The 25,900-nt window shown below is 43.5% G+C and overlaps 1 protein-coding gene across 2 annotated transcripts; it reads left to right on the forward strand.

Moving 5' to 3' along the window:
* Window positions 1–11,613: 11,613 nt before the first annotated feature.
* LITAF (lipopolysaccharide induced TNF factor) lies at window positions 11,614–21,925 on the forward strand. 2 transcript variants are annotated; one of them, XM_050317387.1, is made up of 4 exons: window positions 11,614–11,764; window positions 18,442–18,624; window positions 19,028–19,184; window positions 19,510–21,925. In XM_050317387.1, exons 2-4 carry the CDS (start codon window positions 18,447–18,449, stop codon window positions 19,616–19,618), a joined length of 444 nt encoding a protein of 147 aa, XP_050173344.1. In that variant the 5' UTR covers window positions 11,614–11,764; window positions 18,442–18,446; the 3' UTR covers window positions 19,619–21,925. The 2 variants fall into 2 exon arrangements, with proteins under 2 accessions (XP_050173344.1, XP_050173345.1); XM_050317388.1 differs by lacking the exon at window positions 11,614–11,764 and adding an exon at window positions 11,849–11,957.
* Window positions 21,926–25,900: the final 3,975 nt, after the last annotated feature.

Below are 25,900 nucleotides of genomic sequence, written 5' to 3' on the forward strand. Positions count from 1 at the left end.
TTACCTATATACAAGATCTCTGCAATTGGTTTGTTACATTTAAAGGGCATTGTGGCTCACTGGAATTTCTAAGCCTAAAGAGGCTTTTAATACATAAAGCCTAGTTTTCATGTTATTGAAGGGTTTTAAATGTTATATAAAACATTGCTAAGCAATTATGTCCTAGATACAAACTGCCCTGTTCTCTGCTTCCATGAACCCCAAAGCTCAGTGTGTGCCTGGGTGCTGCTGGCTGCAAGGCATCATCTGGGCATGTTTGGTGGGGAATTACATGCCCTGGAAAGAAAATTAATACAGACATCTTCTTTCAACTCTTAAATTTTCTCCTTAGTTCTTTCTGTGATTAAAAAGCACATTAATATATGCAATCCTAACACCTAAAATTACAACCCAGGCTGTGTCAAAGGGACCCTTTCAGCTGCAAGCTGTTATGTCATCCCCTCTCAGGAGCTGCCCAGGCCTGCAGCTCTGTAAGAGCTCAGAGTGTTAGTCCTGGGTGGTTGGGCAGGCTCCAGTGCTTGGTCACAGCTCGGCATGCAGGGTGAGTGGAACCTGCACAGAGCAGCTGGAGGTGAGAACCAGCCCTGTGTGTTGGACTTACAAAAGAATCCCTCTTGGGAGGACTTGCCAGCAACACTGCAAAGGTGGCGGGGTGCTATGAGTAAGTATTTCTATCCCGTGCTTTAAGAATCTAAGAAGGTGCTTTTTTATGCAACCATTCTTTGTGGAATTATGAGCAAATTCTCACAGGATGTTGTGGTCTCTTCTCCTGACTCGGAATATGTCTCCTTCAGTCATTTGTTTGAGGACTCACCAGTGGAATTTAAAACTTGCCTATAATAAGATCTGTGATGAAAAGTTGCTTCCTCCACTCTGTTCAGTGTGCCACGGCTTTGATAAACATCCATCTGTGTGTGATACACAGATTCTTTCCTAAACTGCAAAATCTGTAGAGGCAAAGTTAAATATTTTTGACCCTTAAGTTTCTTTACCCCTTTCTTATCTCTCCTTGAGTAAAACTTGCTTTTTTTGATGAACATCTTTTATCATCTTCATTTTAACTGGGAAATTCTCTTTCCTCTGCTATTGTTGCTTGGTATCATCCATGATAATTTTAGGGTTCAAAATCGTGGCAAAATTTCTTTTTTTTTCTCATAAACTGGCAGAGTTTGTGAGAATGAGTATTTTTAGTATCCCTTTACAATAAAGTTTCTCCACATTGCTGTATCTATGGGGTGTCCAGATTACCCATGACTGAAATGCTACTGTGTGTAAATCCACTTGTGACTATGCTACAACCCCACTTCAAACCATTTATTTGTATCTACTGCAGATTAATCACCGAGTTGATGTTTGGTTACATGTTAATCAAGAGCAAAGCAAGACTACAAATTAGCTCTGAGATTAGACGTGGTCAACTGGCATTTTGAATTATTTAGAGGCAGCTGCAACCACTTTCATTGCCTGGGAGGGTAACATTCTGCACTACTAGTGATCTGGAATGCCTTCCTCTTTTACTGTTTTTTGGTTACAAATATTACTTCATGGTCTTAAAGCAGGACTTGAGCTTTGCTGTATTTAGTGCTGCTTTGAGAGAGGATTGAGGGGCTGTCAGAGTAATTACTGTGCAGGAGCTGCACTGTAATTTTCTGCAAATGGGTTCTTTAACTCACAACCTGTGAAAATCCTGTTGCCAGCAGGGATCCTTGAAAGTATAAATTCCCTTCTGAACACACATTTAATGGTTTGAAGAAATAACAGCACCTCGTGGAGCTTCAGAGAGGCCCTGCCTAATGGAAATAAATGAGTGGTGCTGGGAGATGAAGCAGAACAAGGTTGTAGGGTCAGAGTCTGTCCCTCCCCTGGCTCTCCCACAGTGGACCCTGCAGCCAGCCAGGCCTGTACCCTGTGGGATGGAGCTCAGGAAGAGCTCCTGTGGGATGGGAGATCCCATGCCATCCCATTCCAGAGATGGGATGGCGTGGGAGCACAAGGTGTAGGAGGAAAGGTGACTGAAGGATTCAGAGCTGATGAAAGGTCTTGTCAGGGGTAGGAATAACATCTCATGGACAGTGGAAACAACAAAGTGAATTTAAGTTCAACTTTTATTGCCATGCAGCAGCACCTTAACGCAGCATTGTTTATCAATAAGTAAATTCAGTCCCTCCTATGAACACAAAACTGATCAGTGCTTCCAAAAAAAGGAGAAATGTTTGAATCTTTGTCTGCTTCAATCTCACTAGCCTGAAATTAGGAAATCAGTAACAGTCTTTGGAGGAAATTTATACCTGTTATTAAACCAGGGAAATTGGATACTTTTTTCCCCTGTGATTTTTAAACTGAGAGTTGCAGCATTGCAAGCTGACTGCTCCCTCTGGCAGTTTCAATGTGCTGTCAGGGTTTCTAAAATCAAATCTGGTGGGGAGGAAAGTGGTATTTCATAATATCTATCCTTTCTGTCTTCTGTTCTTGACCCAGAATACAATAGCTATCAGCAGAGGGGTGCTGCACCACCAGCTGCAGGTGCATGTTGTTTCCTGGAACACTGGAATCAGCCTGTACCTTTGAGCATTTCTAGGGAGTTGAGTGTGAAACCTCCCAAACTCTGTGACTTTCAGAGATGTCTGTAATTGAGCTGTATGTGTACAAAGTGTCTGGAGATTCTTTATGATAATCCCCAAAGAATAAATCTTGTGCAATTTCTGAAATAATAATTTCAAATATCCTGAGTTCTTGCACTCAGGTTATCAAATTAGAAAAAATCCCAAAAGCCTTAACCTGTGGCAACAATGAGGTCTGGCAGATCTGCTCCAGGTGGAAACAGATCTTTGATCCCAGTCTGGTGCAGAGTTCTTTCTTAAGGAAAGCACAAAGCATAGTGGTAAGGAAACACAGTTCCCACTGATTTAGTTTAAAAGACACTTCATTAATTTTCACTTTTCTCCACAATAACTAATACACTCACATTAAATGGGACTGTTTCCATTGCCTCCCAGAACAACAAGCAATTCAATCTGTAATAAAGGCTGACCTAAACCCACACTTTTATATAGCACTGCAAAAGATGTTCTGTGGGAAGAGGCTGGCACTGTACAGGCACAGTATTGGCAGCATATTGATACTGCCAGTAACTTCATGGAGCAGTGTAACTCCAAAAAGATGGAATACCAAAGGGAATTCTGTGTGTCTGAGTAAAAGATTTTTCTGATGGGCATTTCCACTGCACACTGTGGAAATATCTCTGTGCTTGAAATGAAGAGCAGGCATTACATGGATGTGCAGCTCCCACTTTGGTGCTGGAATAATTAATGCAGATTAAATTTTTTATATATGTCTTAGTGTGATATTAGGTATTTGGGAGGATTGGAGATAGGGTAAGTTTTTAGGGTTCTATTATTTTTAATTAGATAATTTGCATAGCTTCTACCTATACACGTGGGTGATTTTTAAATTGTTTTCTTCCCTTCTGTTTTTTTTATGAAACACTAATAAATAATGGACTGTCCCATTCCATCTGCTCAGAACACAATCCCATAGTAATCATCTGCAACAGAAGAAATTCCATATTCTGTTCTTATTGATTCACCTCATCTTGCAGCTGTGGACTTGGCTTTCCCAGGTAATTTGCTGGAGGTCACCTCTGTGGGCTCTGAGTAAGGGCAATTAATCTTATTTTGTCAGTGGAATTACTTGCTCTGTTACAGAGCAATTCAGTAAAGGGATAGGAATCTAAGCTTGGATATTCTGACTGCCCATGTTTAATTCTACCAGCTGTGTCCTTGCATACCTTTCTTGTTTTCAAGTACTTGGGGGGTTTCAGCTGTTTTCTCCAAGCCTGGAAGCAGACCTGGTGTGTGTCTAAGAGAACTTACTACCGGAATAAAGCCTGGGGGTGCAAAGCAGGAGTTGTAACTTTGTTACAGCCACCTGAAATCTCAAAGAGAAAAGCTGGTTCCCCTGGATGACAGGCATTTTCTGCTTTCCACGTGAACTTATTTTGCTCACCTCTGAGAGGAGCAGATTTTTAGATCAAGAAAATCCTCACAGACAGGTTTTCTTCTGTGCTTGCCTAGAAGGATAAGGAAGTTAAGAAGGACAATTACAGTGAAGGATTTTTTTGTCCCACAGATGTCAGAAAGCACTTTGCTGTCAGTCCCCTCTGGGTACAGTGCATGCCATCTTGTGGACAAGTCACGGTATGTCTGAGTCAAATATTCTCATTACAGACATCAGCAACTGGTACAAATATTTTTATTTGAAATTAAGACATCTGTACTCTTTATTGACCTATACTAGTTTGATTCTTTCTCGGTAGAATGCAAGTGACAACTCTTTAGACATTCTTTAGTGACTGAAAAGTCCTTTACAAATGCAATAAGGATTCATTTGGCAAGGAAGGCTCTAAAATCACAAATATTTGTCAAAATATTATGCTTGATGAATGAGATAATTTCCCTTTTGTTAAAATCCTTTTTAGATAGCCCAATACCTGTTCTTCTAAAATTTGAAATAAAGCAATCTTAGGGTAAATGTTTCCAAGAATAAGTAAGTAAAAAGTAAAACAAAGGGTGAAGTTTTTGCTTGAAAATACAATTCTAACATGAAAAAGGCTCAAATAGGCTGATCTGACTTAAAATCTAATTTGAACTCGATTTTATGTTAAAAAAGAGACTAGTTAAAATTTGATTTAATTAATAAAAATTAATAAACAAATAAAGTATTGTCACTCACATTCTGATTAAAGACACATTAAGGTTTATTGTTCCTATAGCTCTGTCTGGCATTTGGGGTAGATGTTCCAAATTGCTCATGTGGAGATACTGGAGAGGTGGCTGATTACCCAGCTTTCCCACCATCCAACAACAACAGAATTAATGCCACAGGGATGGAAACAGCTTTTGGCAACAGATTTGTCAGACAACTCTGACCTGAGAGCTCTCAAGGAAATGGCAAAGCAGCTGGGTCAGATACACAACTGTGGGTAACAAAAGCTGGTAAGAGAACTCATGACTTACTAAACAAACCCAAGTGTTGCAAGTATTTGAAGATACTAAAATAGCCAACTCTAATGACAGTTAATGAGGTTGTGCACAATGTGATAACCGTAAGGAACTGTGTTTGCTGACCAATGCTGGAAATGTTATTTACAAGCTGGACTAAACTGCGCCGTGAATTTGCAGAGAAGCAGTTTATTTTTAGTTACTGTAGACTCTGTTGTGGTTGTCACAGAACGCGATTTTGCTGCAGGGCACATTCAGGAGGAGCTGTGCGTACAACCAAGACTTGCAGAATCTGTGCATGCAGCAGATGAGCCAGCTCTCACAATCCCACCTGCGGGTGTCTAGTTCTCTTGTCTTTATTACTGATCTTTGTAAGGGTATTCAATTGTTTACTGTTTGCTTTGCTTATCACAAAGGATTTGTCTGAAAAGACAAAAGTTTCATCTCAACTAAGGAGTGCCCGAAACATCTGGCATCCAGTTTAACAAGCCACTCAAGGCTGCAGGCAGATTTGGAGAAGTGCTTTCTTAATGTGTAGCAATGGATGATGATATCGCATTTCACCATGATTAGTCATCGTTTTGGTAAATGGGTATTAATCCTCACATTGCTGTTGCTGTTTTAGCTCTGTAGCTATGACACTAGTGCTGATTTTGTCCCCAGATGATAAGCTTCCTGGCTGGCTGCTTCCTACAGACAACCAATATCAAGTGACAAGATATGGTACGTGATGTCTGAGTTTCTGGAACAGGAACTGGCCCCTTCTGAGCCGAAACTCTTGACATTTAATTTGTATGTGGACTTGAGAGATTCACTGAAATGTCTTCAATAAAGGCAGTCCAGCCAGAGGTGGGGAACTGAAATGCTAAACACCACAGCAAAGCTATTCTTAAATCATGATCTAAGTTAAAAGAACTAGAGATTATAAACCAATACGGAATTTAGTATCAATAACTTTGCAATTACCATAACTGCTACAAGCATTACTATTGCTGAGTTCAAATTTTTGTTGCATTAAGTGAGAGGAGCACAAGAAAATAAATGCTTGTTGGCATCCAGCTTTGCATACAATGTGTGTGAGTGATGCTAGAAACAGGCTTTCAGAGATGTGGATATTTGAGGCCCTAAGGAAAGCCTCATCAGATAACTATGAATTTTTAGTAATATGGTCTTAATCTCTATACATATTTCTTCTTTCTTGCCTATATCCCAACTAGGTTGCAATAATTCTGGTGCCCAGATGACAGCTGTGTGAATGTTATATCAGAATTATGCACAAGAAACTACTGCATCATTCCTTACTCTCTGCAGATCCACAGAGTTGGATCAAAACAGTTCATTAAAATATGTCTGGAAGTTTGAATGTCAGATTTAGATCAGTGATTTCAGTGGTCAGATGAAACAAGAGCTGGCAAGGCTGATTTACAGCCAAGACTACAGCACAGCATGGCCAGGCAGCAGGTCTGGCATTATTCTGCAGAAAGGGCAAAAGATGGGATTTTTGCACCTCTTCATTGAGCAATGACATCAGAGCAGTGGCAATCATACTTCAGTTCTGTCTACAGGAAAAATAATCTGGTGGCTTTATTTTTAAAATCACATCCTTCCTGTACCCTGTCAAGGGAGTAGGAAGATGAATTCAAAGGGAAAATGGTTGGAGAATCATAATTTTTCCTCTCTGTTTTCTCATGGCATTAATAGATAATCCATCAAATAATGGATGACTTAATCAGGACAGATCTGCTGTTTTTAAATGTGAAGCTTTTCTATCATTTCTTTTTGGTTGTTCATGCTAGGAGAACCATTACTGGCAGTGAATGGTTATTCTCCTTGTAATTCTTTACATGAAGTGCCAAATGTTCTGGGGAAAAGGAATCTATCAGTACCTCTTTTGACACCACACTGCTGCCTTGCTCTCTAGGGGAGATGATATGATTTACATACTTAAATATTTTGCTGTAGTGTGAAGCTGCTTTGCAGTCTGGCAGCTGTTATTAGCTGTTATGATGATCAAATAACACTATGGGAGTTGGTAATTAAGAAGGAAGCAATACTAGAAGGACAGTAAAGCACTAATATTTAGGTTTGGATTAATTTAGCAATTCTGTCAACAAATTGCAACCCTGGGGGATTGTTTGCAGTGTTAGACCAGACAAGCTACTTCTGTTTCACGTGATAAATCCATTAATAATCCAGTCTTCCACAAGCATATTGCCCCACATACAACCAACCTGCAGATGAAATGAAGAGGTCTCTTTTTCCTTAGTGGTCATGCTAAGCGAGGCTCTTACAGCAAGGAGGGTGCACATTTAGGGTGGGAGATGTTTGGTATCAGGAGGAGCTGTTGTGACACCTTAAACCAAGAGCTGGCCTCCCTGGGAAGGGGACAGTCTGTGGCCCTGCTCTGTGGAGGCAGGGAAGGACACCTTGTGTATCTGCCTGGCACATGGACAGCCTCTAGGGGAAGGAGTTCCCTACCTGCCAAGGCAGTAAATGGGCAGCTGCAGCTCAGCAGAGAGAACAGCAGCAGCCAGGAAACCTCAGCCCCACCAGAGAGCACCAGGCACAAGTGTCTGAGTGGAGGGTGGGGTGAAGACACTGGAAGAAAATGGGAACTGAGAAAGAAGAGGATTTTATGTAAGATAATGTGTCTGAGAGCTGACTTGAAGTCATCATTTCTCTATTGTGAAGGGGTTTTTTGGTATTTTTCCCTACCAGTTTCATACTGGTGTGGAGCAATAGCTTTGTTTTGATACCTAAGCCTAAGCCATGATGCTTTCAGTCACGGGGCATTTTTCTTCACAAAGTATTTCTGACAGGGAGTAGTCTCTACTAGTCTCTACAACCTCTCTCTCTAATGTCTCTCTTTTTTCCCCTCCTGTCCCCTCTGTCACACATGAATTTATTTGAGGATAATTTCAGTTGAAGTTATTAGCTCCCAAAGGAACATTGTAAAACCTCTATTACAGCTTTTTTTTTTTCTTTTTTTAACAAAGGGTTTGGGAACCAGCATTCAAGGTAACCCACTTCCTGGTAGCTCTGACCCCAGGCTCTGCTCTTGTTCACACAATCAAACTGCACCATACTTTCCCATGAATTTGGCACCTCTAAGGTCAGACTGTTTGACAACTGCACGTTTGGGTATATTTGTTTATACTGAACAGAGCTAGTGCTCACCCAAGCAGAAACAATACAGCAGTGTTACCTAGGCCTGCCTCTGCAAGCTGTTAATTACTGGGTTGTTAGCTCTGAAGTATTTTGTGATCAGGAGTTTTGCAGTAATAGTATGTGAGAGGAAGTATATTATGGCTGTGCTTATTTTTAATTACTGCAGATGCTTTTATGTGCACTCACTTAAAAGTAGCATAGAGAATAAAACTGTACTGTCTGACAGTACAATCAAAGTGCTGAAGCTACTGTAGAGTGGGTCTGGAAGCTGATGAAACACTTAAACCCTGAGCTCAACAAAACCTTGAAGCTCAAGTGATTCTTTTAGCTATTGCTCCTCTGCTCAACAGGCTTGGAGAAGACTATGCAGAATTTGAAATGAATTATCCTGCACCAGCAGCACCAGTGCTTGGAGGACATCTCAGCACTGTGAACATGCACTTCACACTGAAGTGTGGGATCTTGTTTTCATCTTTGAGGTCTGTTGTGTGAGCCTCAATGCTCGTGACATCATACTAACTGTTCAAATTGTGTTGAAGTTCTTGTTCTGTTTGCTTAGCAACTTGAATCAGCCATTGCAACAGTGGGGAAAAAACAAATATTCCTTTAGCTTATTTGGCATAATGTACCTATCTTGCTTTCTCTGTAAATCCGTATCAGTACGATGATTACTGGTCTGAAACTGCATTCTGGCACAACACTCTGTAAATATCTAATATTGCTGAAATGATCAAAACTCACAGAAATTCTTTTCTAGCTTCAACACATCAGTATATGCAAAATGACACACACTTGAAAAAAGATTGATTTGTATGTGTGCAAATCCTACGATTTTCAGGCAGGAGAAAAATAAGGTGACATTTAAGTTTACTTACTTTACACATTAAGGGCATATTACAGTATGGAAAATATGACTACCACGCTGTCAAATGTACATCAACTTCTGAATTTAATTTAGCTGCTTTGGTGGAAAGTTACTGCTGTAGGAGCAAAAGGTAATAAATCCAGCATTCATTTTTGGGGCTAAACTGACATCTGCTGGTGTTCTGTAATACAGAATGTGCAATTAGTGTGATGACCAAACATACACTGTATTCTGTGTACGTTTCCCTTTCCCTGGTGCTCTTGGCAGCCCCGGTGATGACTCAGGAGAGCACAGAGAGGTGTAACAGTGAACGGAGCAGGTGGGGCTGCCCAGCACATCCTGCCACAGGACTGGTGATGCAGCAGAGCTCTCGTGGTTACCTCGTACTGCACTCACACTTCAAGCTTCCCAAATTGCCGTGTGACCTTTCTTATGATTTTTTTAAAAGCAAGTAGTGTTTATAATCTTCAGGTACACAGCTCACGGGGGCAGGGGGAGAGGTAAATAAGATGGAGCAGTTTCTAGCTGGGTTTCCACATGCAGGCCATGTCCCCACCAGTCACCTGGTCTGCTTCAGGAAGAGACCTCCCGTGGGTTCCACTGCTCGGGCAGCAGCTTTGGGGAGCTGTGCTGGTTTGCTGGGGGAGCACCCTGCCTACCCTAGGCAGGCTGGCAGGCTGCAGCTCTGTTCCATCAGTCTGAAATCTGGCAGAAAATAACCCCCCTTGCGTTGGAGATCAGAGGGGCTGGAAGCAGCTGGGCTTAATTTCTGATTATTACCAATTTAGCCTTGTAAGTCTGGTTGTGTTTAATAAGAACATTCGCAATCACAGATTCACAAATTGTGCTGTTTTATTGAAGAAACTGCCCTACCCTTCACCCCAGACACCCTGCAGTGTTGAAGCCTCACTCGAGTAAGGTGTAAGATAAGCAAATGGCTCAACTCAGCCCCATCAATTCTCCATAACAAACCTGCCAATTTTCCACAAGCTTGCCCAAAAAAATTGGGAATGAAACTCCTTAACACCACTGCAGTATTAAGAAGCAGGTATTACTTTATTACAGCTGTCAACGCACAGAGGGAAACTCTGCCTAACCCCCACGGTTGGCTCAAGATGGTACCCGTATTTATTAGCCAGGATATATATATATATATATCTCTCCTTCAGAAAAGTGTTACAATTTGTTACTTTGGGCAGCCACAGAGCCCCTAAAGTGGACTGGGCTGACTTGACTTGTTACTGAACTGTCAAAGTTCCATCGACCATTACATAACGTTCTGTTAACTGTGATCTCTGTGCCATTTGCAGCAAGCTCCCAGATCCTGGGCTGACCTGGCCAACCACTGACTAAAAGCGATTCCTCTTTTGCCCAGTGCCATCCAGCAAAATGGCTGGAAAGGCAGGAACTGGAGAATGGTGAGCTGGGTGGGAAGGAGGGCGATTAGTGAGGGGAAATGCACTCCTGTACTGGTACGTGGATGCCGACCACCTGCTGTATTTGGACATTGGATGGAAACAGTGGTAGGGCAAAAAGGAGAAATGTTGCTGGGGTCCCCAAGGAGGATCACGAGCAGCCTCTGATTAGATGCAAGAGGAAACACAGGAGAGAGCACAGCAATTGAAGTAAGAAGGCTTCCAGTTGAAGGTCATGCCTTGTTTCACCCTGGGAGATGTGTTCAGTCATGGCCTCCCTCTCCTGTGGCTTCTAAGCTGCTCATAGCCACCTTGAAAAGGGGACTTAGTTACTAAGAGAACAATTATTCCAATTTTAGTTAATCCAGGGCACCAAAGCCAAAATTACTCATGTTCTGCTCCTGAGAAAAATAACATATAATGTGATTTCTTGAAAATGATGTAAATTTATTCACCTCTGTGTCTAGTTCTAGTCTCACTGAATGCTGCTGAATCACAGTCCACACCTTCTCCCTGTCTCCCCCAAGTCAGGGAATGGGAGCATTCATGCCCTCAATACTCCAACACCGATGACATCCACAAGCACCAGGTGATTCAGTAATTACTGTGACCACAGAGCTTCATGGTGGGCTCACAGTCACTGGGGGAAGAGCCCCTTTTGTCCTATAAAACCTGACTACTTGCTCCAGGATGGGTTTGAATTGAAACTTTATTTATGTTACTTGAGATCCAAGAAAGGATTTAAATATGAAAGTAGGACTTAAACCAATTTTAGATGCTTTCAGCCAAAAGGCCTAATGCACAGTCCTTGCTGAGCCCACAGGGGTCATTGACTCCCTTCAGTCTGAGGTAGATTAACCCAAACTACAGCATAAGAAGCGATCCCTGTTGAATCCCTTTCAGGGGTTTGGCCAGTAATTCACTTTTGGTGTTATCTTGGAGCTGTCTAGAGGAAGGAGTGACATACTCCATGTATTCCAAAGACTGCATCCCACTTCATTGCTTGTAAAAACACTAGCTAAAATCACTGAATCTGTCGAAGATTTTGTTGATCATTCTATGTGCTCTTGCACGTTGTCTGAAATAACCGATTTGGTAACCTACGGGGCAGTGTAGAATTAGGGGAGGGTTTTCTTCCTCAAGTGTTACAGAACACGGAGCCTGGAAAGTTGATCGCTGGTTCGTCAATCTGCGAGCGAACTCTTGGCAAGCGCCGCGGAGTTCCCGGCCCCGGGGGCTGCCAAGTGCGTCAGGAGTGACTGTTCTTCCACCCAGTTTCCCCTTTCCCGCTCCCAGACGGGCCGCTCCCGGTGCCGGTGGGTCCGCGGAGCGCTCGGGCGAGGCGGCTCCCTCTGATAGCCGGGGGAAGGGGAGGAGGAACCGCGGGTGGGGACGGGACGGGACGGGACGGGACAAGCCAAGCCCTGCTGACGGGGGTGCACCCGGCGAGCGGAGCGGAGCGGAGCGGCGAGCAGAGCAGCGGAGGGTCGGCGGGCACGGCCCGGAGCGGTGAGGGCTGTGCCCGGAGCCGGGCAGGGAAGGGTAGGGTAGGGTAGGGTAGGGGGTGTTGCTCCCGGCCCCGGCTCTCGGGCACCGCGGGCTGGTTGGGGCTTGGGCGCAGCGGAGACCCGGGCGGCCCCGGCACGGTCCGCACAGCGCAGGAGGCCGCGGGCCGTGGCTCCTGCCCGGGGGGGAGCGGGCTCGGGGCCGGAGAGTTTCGCTTTCCCGAGTGCTTGGGGCGGCAGCGGAACGGCCCCTTTTCCCCAGGGAATGTGCTCGGGAGCGGCTCATTTGGGACGGGCCGTGCCCTGCCCCGGGGAGGGGGTGAGCGGCCCCCCAGCACCCGGGCTGAAGCCGCTCGCAGGATTATTCTGAGACTGTTGGTTACTTGGTTGTTTACGGGGGCAGCACAGCGTGTGGTGCTATTTCTGCTTTACCAGTATAAAATTCCATGTGACCTCAGTGCCATTGTTTGTCTTACTAAAATTGTAGTAAGTTAAAGTCTTGCTTTTTTTTTGGTAATTGTTACTGAATTTTATTCTCTCAAAAAAGCCTGAGAAGTTTAAACGACTTTAAGATAATGTTTCTCAGCAGGCTGGTAAACTAGGAAGTTGTCCAGAGTTCAGATAACTGGGGTGGTGGCCCAAGTGAGTGCTGTGTTAGGGCTTGCTGCTGTGCACTTCCAAAGTCCCCAGTGCTCCCATAAACCTGTGTATCTTGCCCGATTGTTAAAGAAAATTCGCTTCAACCTGTTTCGTTCCAGGTGCTGATCAATAGCTGTCTTAAACTCTGCTGTGCAGGGAGCCCCTCTAAGTACCCGTGGTGTTGGAGGGCAACTTGGATTTTCTAGTGAAGAGGACTGTATAGAAATTGTTTAAGGATTAAGTTGTGTTAAGTTTTAGCAAGAGATTATGGGAAGGGCAACAACAGATTTGTTTGGCTAAACTGGGTTAGGAAAGCTGTATTTGTAAGCAATTCTTTACTGGGTGGGTTGTTGGTTGCTTGGTTTGTTTTTTGCATACCAAGCAGAGAGGTGAGCTATTACCTTCTTTTTGTCTTGTCCCCAGCCTCATATCCAAGTAGTGACCCGGACTGTGAGACAGAGGCTTGCACTGGCTGGATGAAGTGATAGTTCTGTCTCTCGGTTCACATTTAAAGCAGAAGGGACATTAGAAAAATGAAGTTGAAAAGCTGAAGTTGTGGTTACCTTCACAATACTCAGTATTTTGAAGAGATTTTTTGTAGTCCTGGTGTCATCTTGATCTTTATTAGGAATTTTGTTTTGGTAGATAACTTAAAGGGATTCACATGTGCTTTTAGCTTTATACTGTTCACTGTAGTACTTTGTAAATGTTATATGTACTACAGATTTGAAACTTTAAAAAAAGGCAGGCACGGGGGAGGTTGTTGCCATGCCAGGGATGCCACAAAGTGCTGTGAAGACCTGAGGCCTATTTGCATCTGTCTTCAGGAAAGGGGGGGAAAAAAAAAAAAGTGAAAGTGCAGAAAAAGCACAGCAGTCATTTTTAATTAGAAACAGTTGTTCAGAAGCAGCCAGTGGTAAGAAATGAACATGTAACAAAATTTAAAAATAACTATTGACTGTTAAATGTCGAGACTAGAAGTGTTCATGCTGGAAGTTATGATCATGATCATTTTGAAATCTGTGAAAGGGTGTTGATCTCTTAGAACTCGCCCTTCAGTGACGCAGAGCTGAGGATGGTCTTTGGTCGAGCAGTGTCTGCACAGCAAAAGTAGCTGTGTTGTGGTTTGACCCCGCCTGGCAATTGAGCACCAGCAGCTGTTCCCTCACTGCCCTGTCAGAGGGCAGGCTGAAGAGAACTGCAAGGCTAAAAGTGAGAAACCTCATGGGTTAAGATAAGAACTGTTTCATAATTGAAATAAAATAACAATAAAAATAATAATTTAAAAGTTGTAGTGAAAAGGAAAATAACAGACGGAAATAAAACCCAGCAAGTGATGCAAATGAGAACAATTACTCACCACCAGCCAACCAATGCCCAGCCAGTCCCCGAGCAGCATTTCCCTCCTAACCACCTTCTTCCTCGATTTATTGCTGAGTGTGATGCTGTATGGTCTGGAATATCCCAGCTGGGGTCAGCTGTCCCAGCTTCTGGTGCACCCACAGCCTAACCCAGCACATCGTGACTGGGGGTAGTAGATCCTGATTCAGCTCTGTAGTTTAGTCACAAGGGGAAAACTTTTCTAAAGAAAACAGAAGGTCAGTGGTTTTTAAAAGTATAGCTGTGGGATACTTGATAATACAAAAACTGTCACTTAAACTTACTCAGCTTAGACATCTTTGACTGCTCTCTTGTTCCCTTGTCAGTCTGCCAAAGCTGCAGTGTGAGTGTGAGAATGGTGGGAAGGAGCAGTGCCTGTCCCCAGGGTTACCAAATTACTGTCCCTGCCTACACAGTGTGCACGTAGCCACGTCTGTCCCTCTGCACCAGCTCCTGGTTGCTTACTTTGTCCTGACTACTGTAAAACCCGCACTGGACTGAGTACACAGTTCCCTTTCTAACAAACCTTTTCACATTTCCGCTTAGTCTACCGGGAAGACTGTTGGACTGTTGAAATGTATAAACACTGGTGTTTGCTGATGTATCACCACGCCTCCAGTGCAGCAGATTAGCCCTGTGTGGCCTGGAAGAGTGAACAAACTTGTGACAAGTTCTTTATAGAAGCATTTATAGACGTCACTGAAATCCCGATGAAAGCCGTGCTGTGTAAGGAAGGCAATCGCTGATATTCCAGAGACTTTTTCCATGCTCCAAGAAAGCAGAAAGGCTGTGTCATTGTTGGGAAGCCTGCATGGAGTGACTCCAGCCCTAACTGGATGCTTAAGACTGAAATTCTTTTTCTTTGCACATTGTCTGTTGTCCCTGTGAAGTTCTCTGTAGGTTGAAAGGGCTTTTTGACTTGAGAAGCGTGGTCAGCGAAAGTGTAAAATTAAGAGTTGCTCCCTGGAGCCTGTTTTGAAAACTTTGAAGAATGACCATGGAAATGTGTACAGGAATGGGCTTGGTTGGAAAAGAGCAGATGGATTGCAAATGGATTTGGTTTTGTTGCTTAGAAATAACACTTGCGCTTTTTTTGAGGTTTGCAGTCTGGAGATGTGTGTCCATAGAGCCTTATCCTTGTAGTTGAAGATCTAAGGGGGAGATTTTTGGATGATGCATGAGGAAAAGCTGAATAAATAGCTATCAGAGGAGGAGCCACCAAGAATTTTAGATTACTTTTTTTTTCTTTTTGGTGTGTGGACAGGTGGTACATACGATAAGGGGGATAAGGACTGGCTGCTGACTCATCAGAGGAATTGACTCACAGGGCTGATGAGGCACTGAGGGTGATTGGCTGCATAGCTGAACTCTGCTTATGCTCAGCTGGTGGGGTCAGAGTTCATTATTCCCGGGTGGAGTGTGGAAAGGAAAAGACAGCTGATCCTGGAGGGCAGCAGTGTCCACATGGGCAGGTACAGACATGATAGGTGAGGATGCAGCGTGGACAGTCAGACCATCTGAGGGGATGAGTTAAGGCTAAAACTTACTGCAACATTTGGAGCAGTGATAGATGGGAGTTTCTAGAGCATCTCACAAAAATTCAAGAAAATCAAGCTTGTCTTGTAATGGTCAGAAATTCATATGTTCTCAAATAGATGTATTTACATTACGTCTTGTGAGGTAAGGGGAAAAAAAATCATGAGCATGAATAAAATGCAGCTTGCTGTTGATACTGATCCAGAATCTGCATTGCACAAGGTGTACAACAATATTTGGGGCAGTGGGAATATTGAATAGTCATACAGTTCCTATTGCTGCTGCCAGTCTGTACTTGAGATGAATTAGTGCTTCTGTGACCTGAACCAAGCTGGCAGCAGTGGAGGCAGTCCAATAAGTGGCAGTTTTCTGGAGGATTGTCCTCAGTGAAGAATTCATTAAAGCAAATGAACTTGTTTGGTTTCCATCATGAGTGGTATCTTTTGCATTCAGTTTTGTGATAACTTAGTATTTAGTCTTTAGTTCTTGGATACAATCAGAACTGGGGTTTTGTAACCTTCTTCTAGGAAGAATAAACTAACTTCTGTCTTCTGGATTATTACAGAGTAATTTAGGTTGGGCAAAGGTCATTAGGATCAGCCACCTGCTTAGGACATACTTAGGTGAGGTTGTTCAGGGCCCTTGGGCTTTGTATTCACCTTTACATTCACTGTTACACCTTTTCATTCTGAAGTGTGTTTTCTACTTTTGTTTTTGTTATGGAATTATTTAGAGCCCGCTATGGTCCTGATGGGGAAATTCTGCATTATTCTCTGGCTTGTTTACTATTCCTTTTGTTTGCCTCTGGTAAAAACTCCCTAGATGTAGTTTCTGTTTCCTTCCAACTAATCTGTTCTGTGCCCTTGTGTGTGTTGCCTACAGATTCTGCTGGTATTCCTAGTGGGTGTTTTCTTGGACTGAGAGATGAGGTACCAGAGTCATCTGTGGGCAGCAGCTTCGTGTTGTGTGTAACAAAAGTGCAACAATCCAAGTAAATTTTCTTAGTGCCTGAGACTTCCCCCCCCCCCCTTATTTCTCTCCCTGCCAAGTGTGGGCTGTGCTGTGCTCTGTACCACCTTGAGGCCTGCTAAGGTGATGTCCTTCAAACTGAGGATTTCAAATTTCCTGCTTCTCGGAATAAGCTTGGGCAGTGGGAGTATGTGAAGGATGCTATATCCAGGAGAAGGTGGTTGGGCTGGGAATAGAGCAGCAGGAGTACAGAGCCTGGCAGGAGTGTCTGAGACAAGCTGTGAGCTCTTGGGGTTGGATGGCAGTGGCAGGGAGACAGTGGCTTGTCTCTTGTGCTCCTGGCAGCCACGTGGATCTTCTGGTTTTGTTCTCAGCAGTGTCTGCTCCCTTGCTCAGCTGAAGTCCCACACATGCTGGGCTGTTTGACAGCCTTCCTCTGGCCCCATTTCTCCTGCCAGCTCCTCTGCTGTGCCCCCAGCAGGAGTTGTCAGCACTGTGTTCGTCCTGGGCAGAAGCCAGGATGTCCCTGCTTGAGATCTGCTCTCTTGTACACAAACATGAATAACCGAATTTACATATGTCTTGTTTCTTTTCACCCCCCAAACACACCATTCAATAAAAGTCCCTGAAATAATGAAAGCTGCTAAGAAATCTAAGAAAATAACCAGTTGTTATGCTCTTACAAAAAGCATGCTTTGTTGATGATACTGCCACCTCGTTCATCACTTGGGTAGCCAGATACAGACTTGCTTTATTTTCTTGTCCTTGCTTTATGTTGTGGTTTAACCCCATCCTGCAGCTCAGTACCACGCAACTGCTCACTACCCTCCTGGTGGGGTGGAGAATCAGAAGGAAGCCGGATCTGTTGCTTGTCTTCTGGTCTCTGCAGCCAGCATAAGTAACTAGACTGCTTTCATTTCAGCAGAATGGTTCCTGAATGCTGTACCTTTTCCCTCCCTTTAGGCCAGCTTGGTTCTGTCTGCAGAGCAGAAGAACTCTGTAGAGAGGAATGGACTGGAGGGGGGCTTTGTCCCCGTCAGTGTTTTTCCAGTATGTGCATATATTCCAAATACAGGTTGCCCTCCCCACATAGCACTGACTGAAAGATTTACAGGAACACAGAGTGATTGTGCAACGACTGAGTGGAGCGTGGCTCTTGGAGAGCTGTCTGATGGTCCTTAGGAGGAGAAAAAGGGAGAAGTCAGCACTGATGTTCCACAGAAAATGGGGGCAGAGTATAGGAAGTGGGTAGGTGGGGAGGAGGAGAGGAAGTTTGCATTGAAACCACAATTATTTCTTTCCATTTTGGGAAAAAGCGATGGTCAGCATTCTTATTCTCTGGAATGAATTAACAAGTGGTGGAGGGGAGTTGCATTACAAACTCATTAAAACTTTGCTAAGCAGCAAAAATGGCAACCTTAGATATACTTGAGGGTCATAAAAGCTCTGAGTCAAGTTGGACATACTTGTTTGGGTTTCTTTTTCCTTCAGTGTAAATATTTTTCATTTCAAATCACAGCAGAGATAAATACTGTTTTTTAAATATTTGAGCTTCACTACAAGCACTCAGGCTCATGTTGGCTAGCAACAACCACGTGGCCTATCATACTGTTTGATTTTTCAGGTGAACAAGAGGGATCAGAAATACTGTTCTTGGAGAATTGGGAGACTGCCAGATAGATTAGTATACTAATAAAGATGCCCCACATCACCATTTTAACATTTTTAACTTAGAATGGGAGAACTGGTATTTACTGCCCTGTGAGAAGGAAGTGGGAAGTAGACCACAACAACAAAGAAACCAAGATCAACATTTAATGCTATCAGAAACAAATATCAGTCAATAGACTTTATGTTGTTTAAAGTCCATTTTAATCTAGTTATTTTCTTGCTTCTGAATTGAGCCTAATTGTTAGGCTTAATAAATAATGTCTTTTGTTACAATTTTCTCTCTTATGTTTTAGATACCATGTCTGCTCCGAGTGGCAACCCTGCCCCATCTGCACCACCTTCTTACGAGGAAACTGTAGGAATCAATATGAACTACCCTCAGCCCTATCCTGTTCCCGGCCCTGGAGAGAAGCCAGATATGAAGGGAATGAACCCTCCCCCATACATGGGACAGGCTGCACCAGCAAACAACCCCAGTAAGCCTCAAAAACTCTTCTGTACCTCATGCTAAGGAGGTGTCAAGTGGCTGTGTGACAGGTGCTGTCAGAAGATGAAAGGTCTGGTTCACAGGTGTTCACCACCTTCAAAAAATACTGTTGAAGGGAATGACGTGAACCAATTCTTGTGAATCCTTCAGTGTGCACTAATATCAATACCATCATTTGGCTTTCTGCAGTTTTGAGTGCACTCTTATTCTAAAGACAATGTATTTCTGCATTAGGAAATTCCACGGGGGTTTCTCTTTGTTACTGTGTATTTATCTCGTTGCTCTGAGCCCCTGATATTTCAAAGTTATAGCTGGTTCTGGCTCAGTGGAAGTTGCTTACTATTCTTTTTCCTTATTTGCTCACTGATTAAACAGCATATTTCTCTGCCCAGTTAGAGTTCAGACGGTGTATGTGCAGCAACCAGTGGTGTTTTATGACCACCCAGTTCAGATGTGCTGCCCTTCCTGTAACCAGATGATAGTGACTCGTCTCTCCTACGAGGCAGGAGCTTTGACTTGGCTGTCGTGTGGTGGCCTCTGCCTGCTGGGGTAGGTCAATTCCAGTTTCCCCTTTTTTTACTTCTTTCCTGACCTTTTATAGTTCTAAAGAGTAGCAGAGCTCTCAGCTTTGCTTTCTCTTTCTGTCTGAGGCCTGAGCCCTGAACCTTTGCAGTTCAAATAGCTTACATCTGAATTTATGTCCTGTAGGACCTTAAAGCAGCTCTGGAACACTACAGGCTCCAGAGCCATGTGTGTTCTTCTTAAAGCTTCATGGCTCCAGTTTTATTGATGGATTTCACAGGAAATATATTTTAACTTTTTTTGTATGGAACAAGTGGTAAAACAGTGTTTTCCTCCTTTTTTCCCTGTGCAGGTGTATAGGAGGCTGCTGCTTGTTCCCCTTCTGCATTAACGCCCTCAAGGATGTGGATCACACCTGTCCAAACTGCAATACTCTTCTTGGTTGTTACAAACGTTTCTAGGCAGTGTCTAAACATTGATTGATGAAGCTGGTTAGCACCTCTGCCAGCCCTCTCTGAAGCTTCATGGAGACTGCTCGTTTCTGTGCATCTTGTCCCTGGAAACCAATAAAAAGTAATGTTTCTTGCTAGGTTGTTTGAATACAAATTTGCCTGAGGGGATTTTCACTGTAAAAAATCTACATAATCTGTATGGGCCACTCAGTGCAGCAGCAGCTGAGAGCAATGGAATGTGTCCCTTTTTGCTTTATGCAAAACAGGTTGGTGATGTTCTGCAGTTAATCTTATCTCAATCATGTTGCAAGTTGTGCTTGCTGCAGTCTCAGCACAGACCGAGAGGAGGATGCCTGTGGAGAACTCTTTAGGCTCATGCTTGGTGTCAGTGCTTTGGCAACAGCACTGTTTACAAACTGGCAGGGAGTTGCCTCAGAGACAGGTGCCCTTCTTTGACAAAAGAAATGATTTGTTGGCATCTTTTCGTGAGCACTAGAATTCACTTTAAAACTTGGAAGAGAACCAAACCTAAAGGCTTTTTCCTTCCTGGAGGTTGCTTTACCAAAAGGACAACTCAGGTTATTGTGCATCAGTGGTGATTGAATCCAGTATCTGAATTTTCTTGCCAATTTCAAGTCTCTAATCTGCAGTGAAGGTGTTCACACAGGAATTTTTAATAGATACTTGTCCAGTGTTTGGCTGGAGTTTTTTTCACTGCTGACTGCAAATCTGTGAAGTGTTCTCTTCAGCCCAGAGAGCCTTGGTTACAGCATTGGAAAAGTTCCTTGTATATTTATATAACTCAGCTGATAGATCATGCACAAGCCTCAGCCTTTTCTTAAGGCTTGAATTCTGCCTGAAAAACATAGATAAAGGACCTGGGCTTCTAATTGTTGATCTGCTTGTTAATTACTATTTCTTTATTAAGAAGGCAAAGTGTTTGTTAAGGAGTTTCTCTGACTTGTACTATGATTTTTTTCAAATGAAATAAAAGCTAAATTTTGTTTTCGGATATGCTTATTTAAGACAATGATCACAAAAAATTAGGGAATGAGGCTCTGAAGGTTGAAGTAATTTCTGTGTCATAAGCAGCAGCCTCGATGCATTGGAATGATACCTGTCCAGAAAAGGCAGACAGGTGTTTAAACAAGGCTATGATGGCAACACTGTGTTATCCTCTGTAAAAATGAAAAGCTAAAATAAATACAAATAAAAAATACTGCATTTACTGTTCTTGCCAAATGTGCCTTTTGTAAATAGCTGCTATAAGTTAGTTTTGCAAAAGTCTTTCAACACTTCAGGTTTGAAATCCAGTAATTTTGTAGATCACATAGAGCCTCTAGGCCTCCTGTTAATTAGGTTTTGTAAACTGCTGCTGCTTGTGAGTCAGTCTGCAAGTGGTTTAAGAGCTTCCTTGTGCATTTGGAAAAGGTTTCTGGTCTCCCCATACCATAAGAATTTACATCAGTAGCTGCTACTGTCAAGAGAATGATGGAGATAGAGCTGGTAGTTTTGTAGCTTTCCACGTTGATGTTGCAGTACCAGCACGTAGCTTTTGTCTGCTGGTGCTCCACCAAGTGCTCTCTGTGTTCTTGAAGGGCCTGGATGATTTTCTGTTCTGGTGACATCAGCAAGACATAAGAGTGTTACTGGAAAGCAGCACAACCCCAGGGGGTGTCACAGAACATGTGCTACTTACTCATCAGTTTATCATCAGGGCAAGGCAGGAGGAAGCAAGAAAGATTGCAGAGTTCCCAAACTTGGTATTTGCTTGCATGGTGGGGAGGATTTTTAGTTCTGTTAGTCAGTCTGGCCTGGGTAATCCTCCCATACATTAATTTGGTGAGTAAGTTTTCCAGTTGTTATTCTCTTAACTCCCCTTTTCTCTCTAGAGTGATGGTTGGAAAATCTGAGGTGGTGGCACCAGAATATGGAACACTGACCAAAACAAAAGTGTTTCCTTTGTTTTATGTGCTCAGTCCATTGCTTCTCTTTAAGTTCATTTTATGGATTGAGAGTAGGACATACAATGTTGGCAGCTCTTCAGTCTAGTTCAGCATTCTGCAAAACTTTCTGCTGCCCCTTCTGTACTTAAATTTCCTTTAAGGCAAAGCCTGTGTTTGTTCTCTTGTGTATGGAATTATCTACAGAATGCACCACTTTGTTAAACTTATCTTGGAAAAACAAATGCAGGATATAACTTGCCTTGTGTGAAAGCACTTTGTGTTTATTATGTTGAAATTATTGTTTGGGTTTGGTTTGTGTTTTTTTTTTAACTGACTCTTTTTAAAATAAAAACTTTGTCTTTCCTATCTAGTGGTTGTAATTGGAAAATTGTAACGTTTGGAATGTGTCCAAACATATGGAGAGCTGAAATGTTATTACAGGGAGAAATTTTTCAGTGTCACCTGGGCCAAGTCTCTGATGAATGGCATTCTCTGCCCTGCAGACCAGCTGTCACACACAGAGCCACATGGAAAATGTGTTGTTTTCCTGCAACTCAGGCTCATTAAATAGCTTTTCAGTTAAAACACTTCTGCGTAGGACTTTCACCTGCAATACAACTAAACAAACACACATAAATATGGCTCCATGTTCACATACCAGTAACCAGTGGAGAGAAAATAGATACCAAATATCACTGTATTCAGTTGGAAAGAATCCCTGTTAATCAGGTAAGAATACCCTGGGGTTTTTTTAACGTCTGAAGCACATTTTTTGAGGTGCAGAAAATACAGGAAGGTGATGTTAATACCTCACACAGTTTTGTTCTAATGCATTGGTATTTATTAAATAACTTTGTGGTTATTTTGGTAATAAGCAAGTGGTGAACAAATGGTTTTTCTTCTGTTGGCAGATACAGAAGTGCCATGCTGACTTTATGGGCTCATCCTATTTTCACAAATAAGTAAGGAAGGGGAATAGGCTGTCTGGCAAATCTGGGTGAAGCCTTCCCCTACCCCCACCTTCGTTAGTTTCCCAGGATGGCACTGCTTTCTATTACACTCTTACAGTGTTATTTCCATTGGATTTCTATTTTTCTATTTTTCATAGAATCTTGCACAATGTTAAAATTTTGATGAGGCTTGAGCCAGAAGGAAATTAAATTTGATTTGTCGTCCAAAATAAAAGCTGTTAAAACCAGTAAAAAGCAGTTGATAGCCTTACCAGGGGGAGCTGTTAGCAAGTTCGGTGTGGTTTCCAAAAGCTGCTATTTATTGCAGTGTTTGTGAAAACACTTCTGGCAGTCTAACCACAAGTTCTTTTCTGAAGAAATGAATTGTGATTTGTCTACTCAAACCCAGTTAATCATTCTTCATAACTAAACAGCTGTTATGAAGAGGTGAGTACTGTCATCCTGCCAGTAAAAACTAAGAAGTGAAAGTCCTGTGACAAAGGTGTGACGTGTTCAGATTTCAGGTGAATTGTATTTTATACAGTGTAGGATGACTTTTAATGTATTTTTGTGAGAGGAATACCCTCCTGTATGATACACTGTGTGTGAATCCAGCATAGAAATAAATTTGCCAATGAGCATCTTATTACTTTTTCAAAGCAGGACACCAAAAGGTACATGTGAAACCTACTGATTTCAAAGGAAGTGCTTCTTGTTGTCACTTGTAATTGATTTTAACAGTCTGAAAATCTAATGTCTGTCTGAACAGGTGGCTGTGTGGTCTGGAATTGCTAAAAGTAGTTGTGCCCGTGTCGAGAATAAACTCAGAATGAGCAGGCAGTGTTTTTAAGTCCTTTTGTGGTTGGCTGCTTGATCGTTGTAACAAAAACATCCCCCAAAAAAGCAGCTTCAGCGACCTCCAGAGGACTGTTGCATTAACGGGTGTGTGACAGGCACTGCTCCGGGACCTAAAGCCGTGGTGCATTTGGGTGTGCCTGCAGGGCGGTCACAAAAACATCAGGAGGGAGGGGGAAAGACAAACCCCAAGCAGTTTGCAGCGCTTGCTCCACACAGCCTCTGAAGCGCCTTATCCTGGCCAGTGGTCCGTGTCTTGGCAACGAGTTGTACCAAAGTTACCTCAGGCTCCCGTCTCGTAAAATGTTTTTGTTGTTCATGAAGTAGTGCTGAAGATTTTTTTCTCTCTAGGGGAATAGAATGATAGAATCATGAAGAATAATAGAATGATAGAATCATGAAGGATAATAGAATCACAGAATCTCGAAGGTTGGAAAAGACCTCTGAGATCCTCGAGCCCAACCATTACCCTAACGCTGCCAGCTCCAACACTCAGCCGTGTCCCTAAGCACCACATCTGCCTATTTTCTTTCGAATGCTTCCAGGGACGGCTATTCCACCCCTTCCCTGGACAGCCCGTTCTAGTGCCTGACCACCCTTTCGGGGAGCTTGTAGAGCAGGAGGTCTCCCCTGAAGCCTCCCTTTCTAAACACGCAGCCCTTCCTGGGCTGACCCCCCCAGCTGCTCCTCATCAGGTGTGATGAGGAGCTCCTTTGCTTTGCTCTGGACACGCTGCAGCAGCTCCATGTCCTTCTTGGAGAGGGGCCCAGAACGGGACACAGGACTGGAGGTGCGGACCCATCACCCCGTTTCCCCTCAGCCCTCGCCGACCCTTTTCGGCCCCGGCCGCGGGGAGCGACCCCAGCCTCGGGGCTTTGAGGTGGTCCATTTAATTTCCTCTGGGAAAGCGGCCTGGGAAGCGCCGGTGCCTCCCGGTCCCTGGCGGTGTTGGGGCGCTTTCCCGGAGATGCGGCGCTCCCGGAGCGCTGGGCAGGGCTCGGTGCCCTGAGGGGCTCCGGAGGTCGCTCCAGGCTCGTTTTGGGTCCGTAAGCAGCCAAAGCCGCCGGACAGGCTGTTCCACCGGCACAGGAAGGCGGCAGCCGCCGAAGCCCCGCGGGTGGGTGCGCTGGGGTCGAGTTTGGAGCTGTCTCCGAGGGCGCTTCCCTCCTGCTTTGGGCTGTTGGGGTTAAACATCAGTGTTACAATAATACCCACTTTAAAATATTTCCCTTTACAGAACAGACTTTTCTAGTTTGTTAAAGGTCAGATTTTTTTGGCAATACTGGTGCACCGTTTTCAGGTGTCCCTGGACAGGCTTGCCCTGTTGTGTGCCAGATGGTGATTTTTATTAAATTCGTTTTCCAAACTTGAGTACAGTATCCATTAGAACAGAGGAATACTTTTCTGAGACTTACAGCCAGCCTGGGTCTCCTGTGTGCCATTAGACAAGTGTGTCTGTAGCACACGCACCAGTATTGTCTTCAGTATTTTAAGATTACCTAGGACAGAGACATGGTGGAAATTCCTCTTCAGGAGGTTCTTTGTCAGCCTGTTTTGGGGGAGTTGTTTTGATATTTGTTCTTAGAAAAATTTCATTTGGGGGGAGGAAGCAAAAATGCTTAAAAAGTTTTATTTGAGTCTTGGGCTGCATCCCACACTTATCAACCACTACTTGAGGGAAGTCAGTCAAGTGCACCGGACACTGATGTTTTATCTTAGAGGTTTGGCTTCAGTGTGCATTCAAGAGTCAACTGCAATTCAGGCATTTAACTCCTAGTTTAGAAGTTTCAATACGAATAGTACGGGATTTTTATCTGTGATTTCTACTTGTGAATCTGGTTTGCAGTAAACAGTAGCTCAGGGTAAACTGGAGAGCAGAGCATTTGCTCTGCTGTGATGCCATATACTTAATCTCTTTTCCTTGCAGTTTTGTGGGATTTCTAATATGTTAACTCCTCTCTCTCTTCTTTTGCAAAAGGGCTGGAATGCTGTTGAATTTGGGATCATTGTTTGTGTGTGTCTGTCTCTCCCCCTTGCTATACATATGCCCCTTCCCCTCCACCAGAGCCCCTCCTCTGGCTGCAAGAGGGGAGTTGAAATAGTGAGATCCTGCTTTGTGAAGGAAATTTGCTTTCACTGCCTTGCTCAGAGGTGCCTTTGAGAGGAGAACTGATGTGTTTTTGTTAACTTCTGGTCAGAGGAGGTGCTTTCCATGGCCATGGGGTTGCACGCCATCATTTTACTCTGTGCCGTTGTGGCAGGAGCTTCAGGGAGTAAGTAGAAGAAACTTTTTCCTCTGCTCTCAAAGCAGAATACTTCTGCTAAGGAATGATCTCGCTAGCAAAACTTCTGAGATGTTGTAAATTATGTTACAACTTGTATGTTTGTAGTAATTCTTGTAGCAGCTTTGTCTTGATTATCAGCACGGTGTAGCAGTTTGCTTTATTGACCTGTCTGGGTGGTACTGGGCAGGTGGGAGAGCTCTACCTGGAAAGGGGCAGTTAATTACTTACTGTCTCTTCCTTCAGCATTTTAGTGAA

The sequence above is a fragment of the Myiozetetes cayanensis genome, unplaced genomic scaffold (genome assembly GCF_022539395.1).
Source record: "Myiozetetes cayanensis isolate MyiCay16 unplaced genomic scaffold, myiCay2020 scf20-37, whole genome shotgun sequence".
Taxonomy (NCBI): domain Eukaryota; kingdom Metazoa; phylum Chordata; class Aves; order Passeriformes; family Tyrannidae; genus Myiozetetes; species Myiozetetes cayanensis.

Bases quoted from the DNA above. Each gene is read 5' to 3' on its own strand.
- LITAF (XM_050317387.1), top strand. From the start codon at position 18,447: ATGTCTGCTCCGAGTGGCAACCCTGCCCCATCTGCACCACCTTCTTAC. The intron at 18,625-19,027 runs GTAAGCCTCAAA...TTCTCTGCCCAG, and splicing joins TGCACCAGCAAACAACCCCA to TTAGAGTTCAGACGGTGTAT. The intron at 19,185-19,509 runs GTAGGTCAATTC...TTCCCTGTGCAG, and splicing joins GGTGGCCTCTGCCTGCTGGG to GTGTATAGGAGGCTGCTGCT.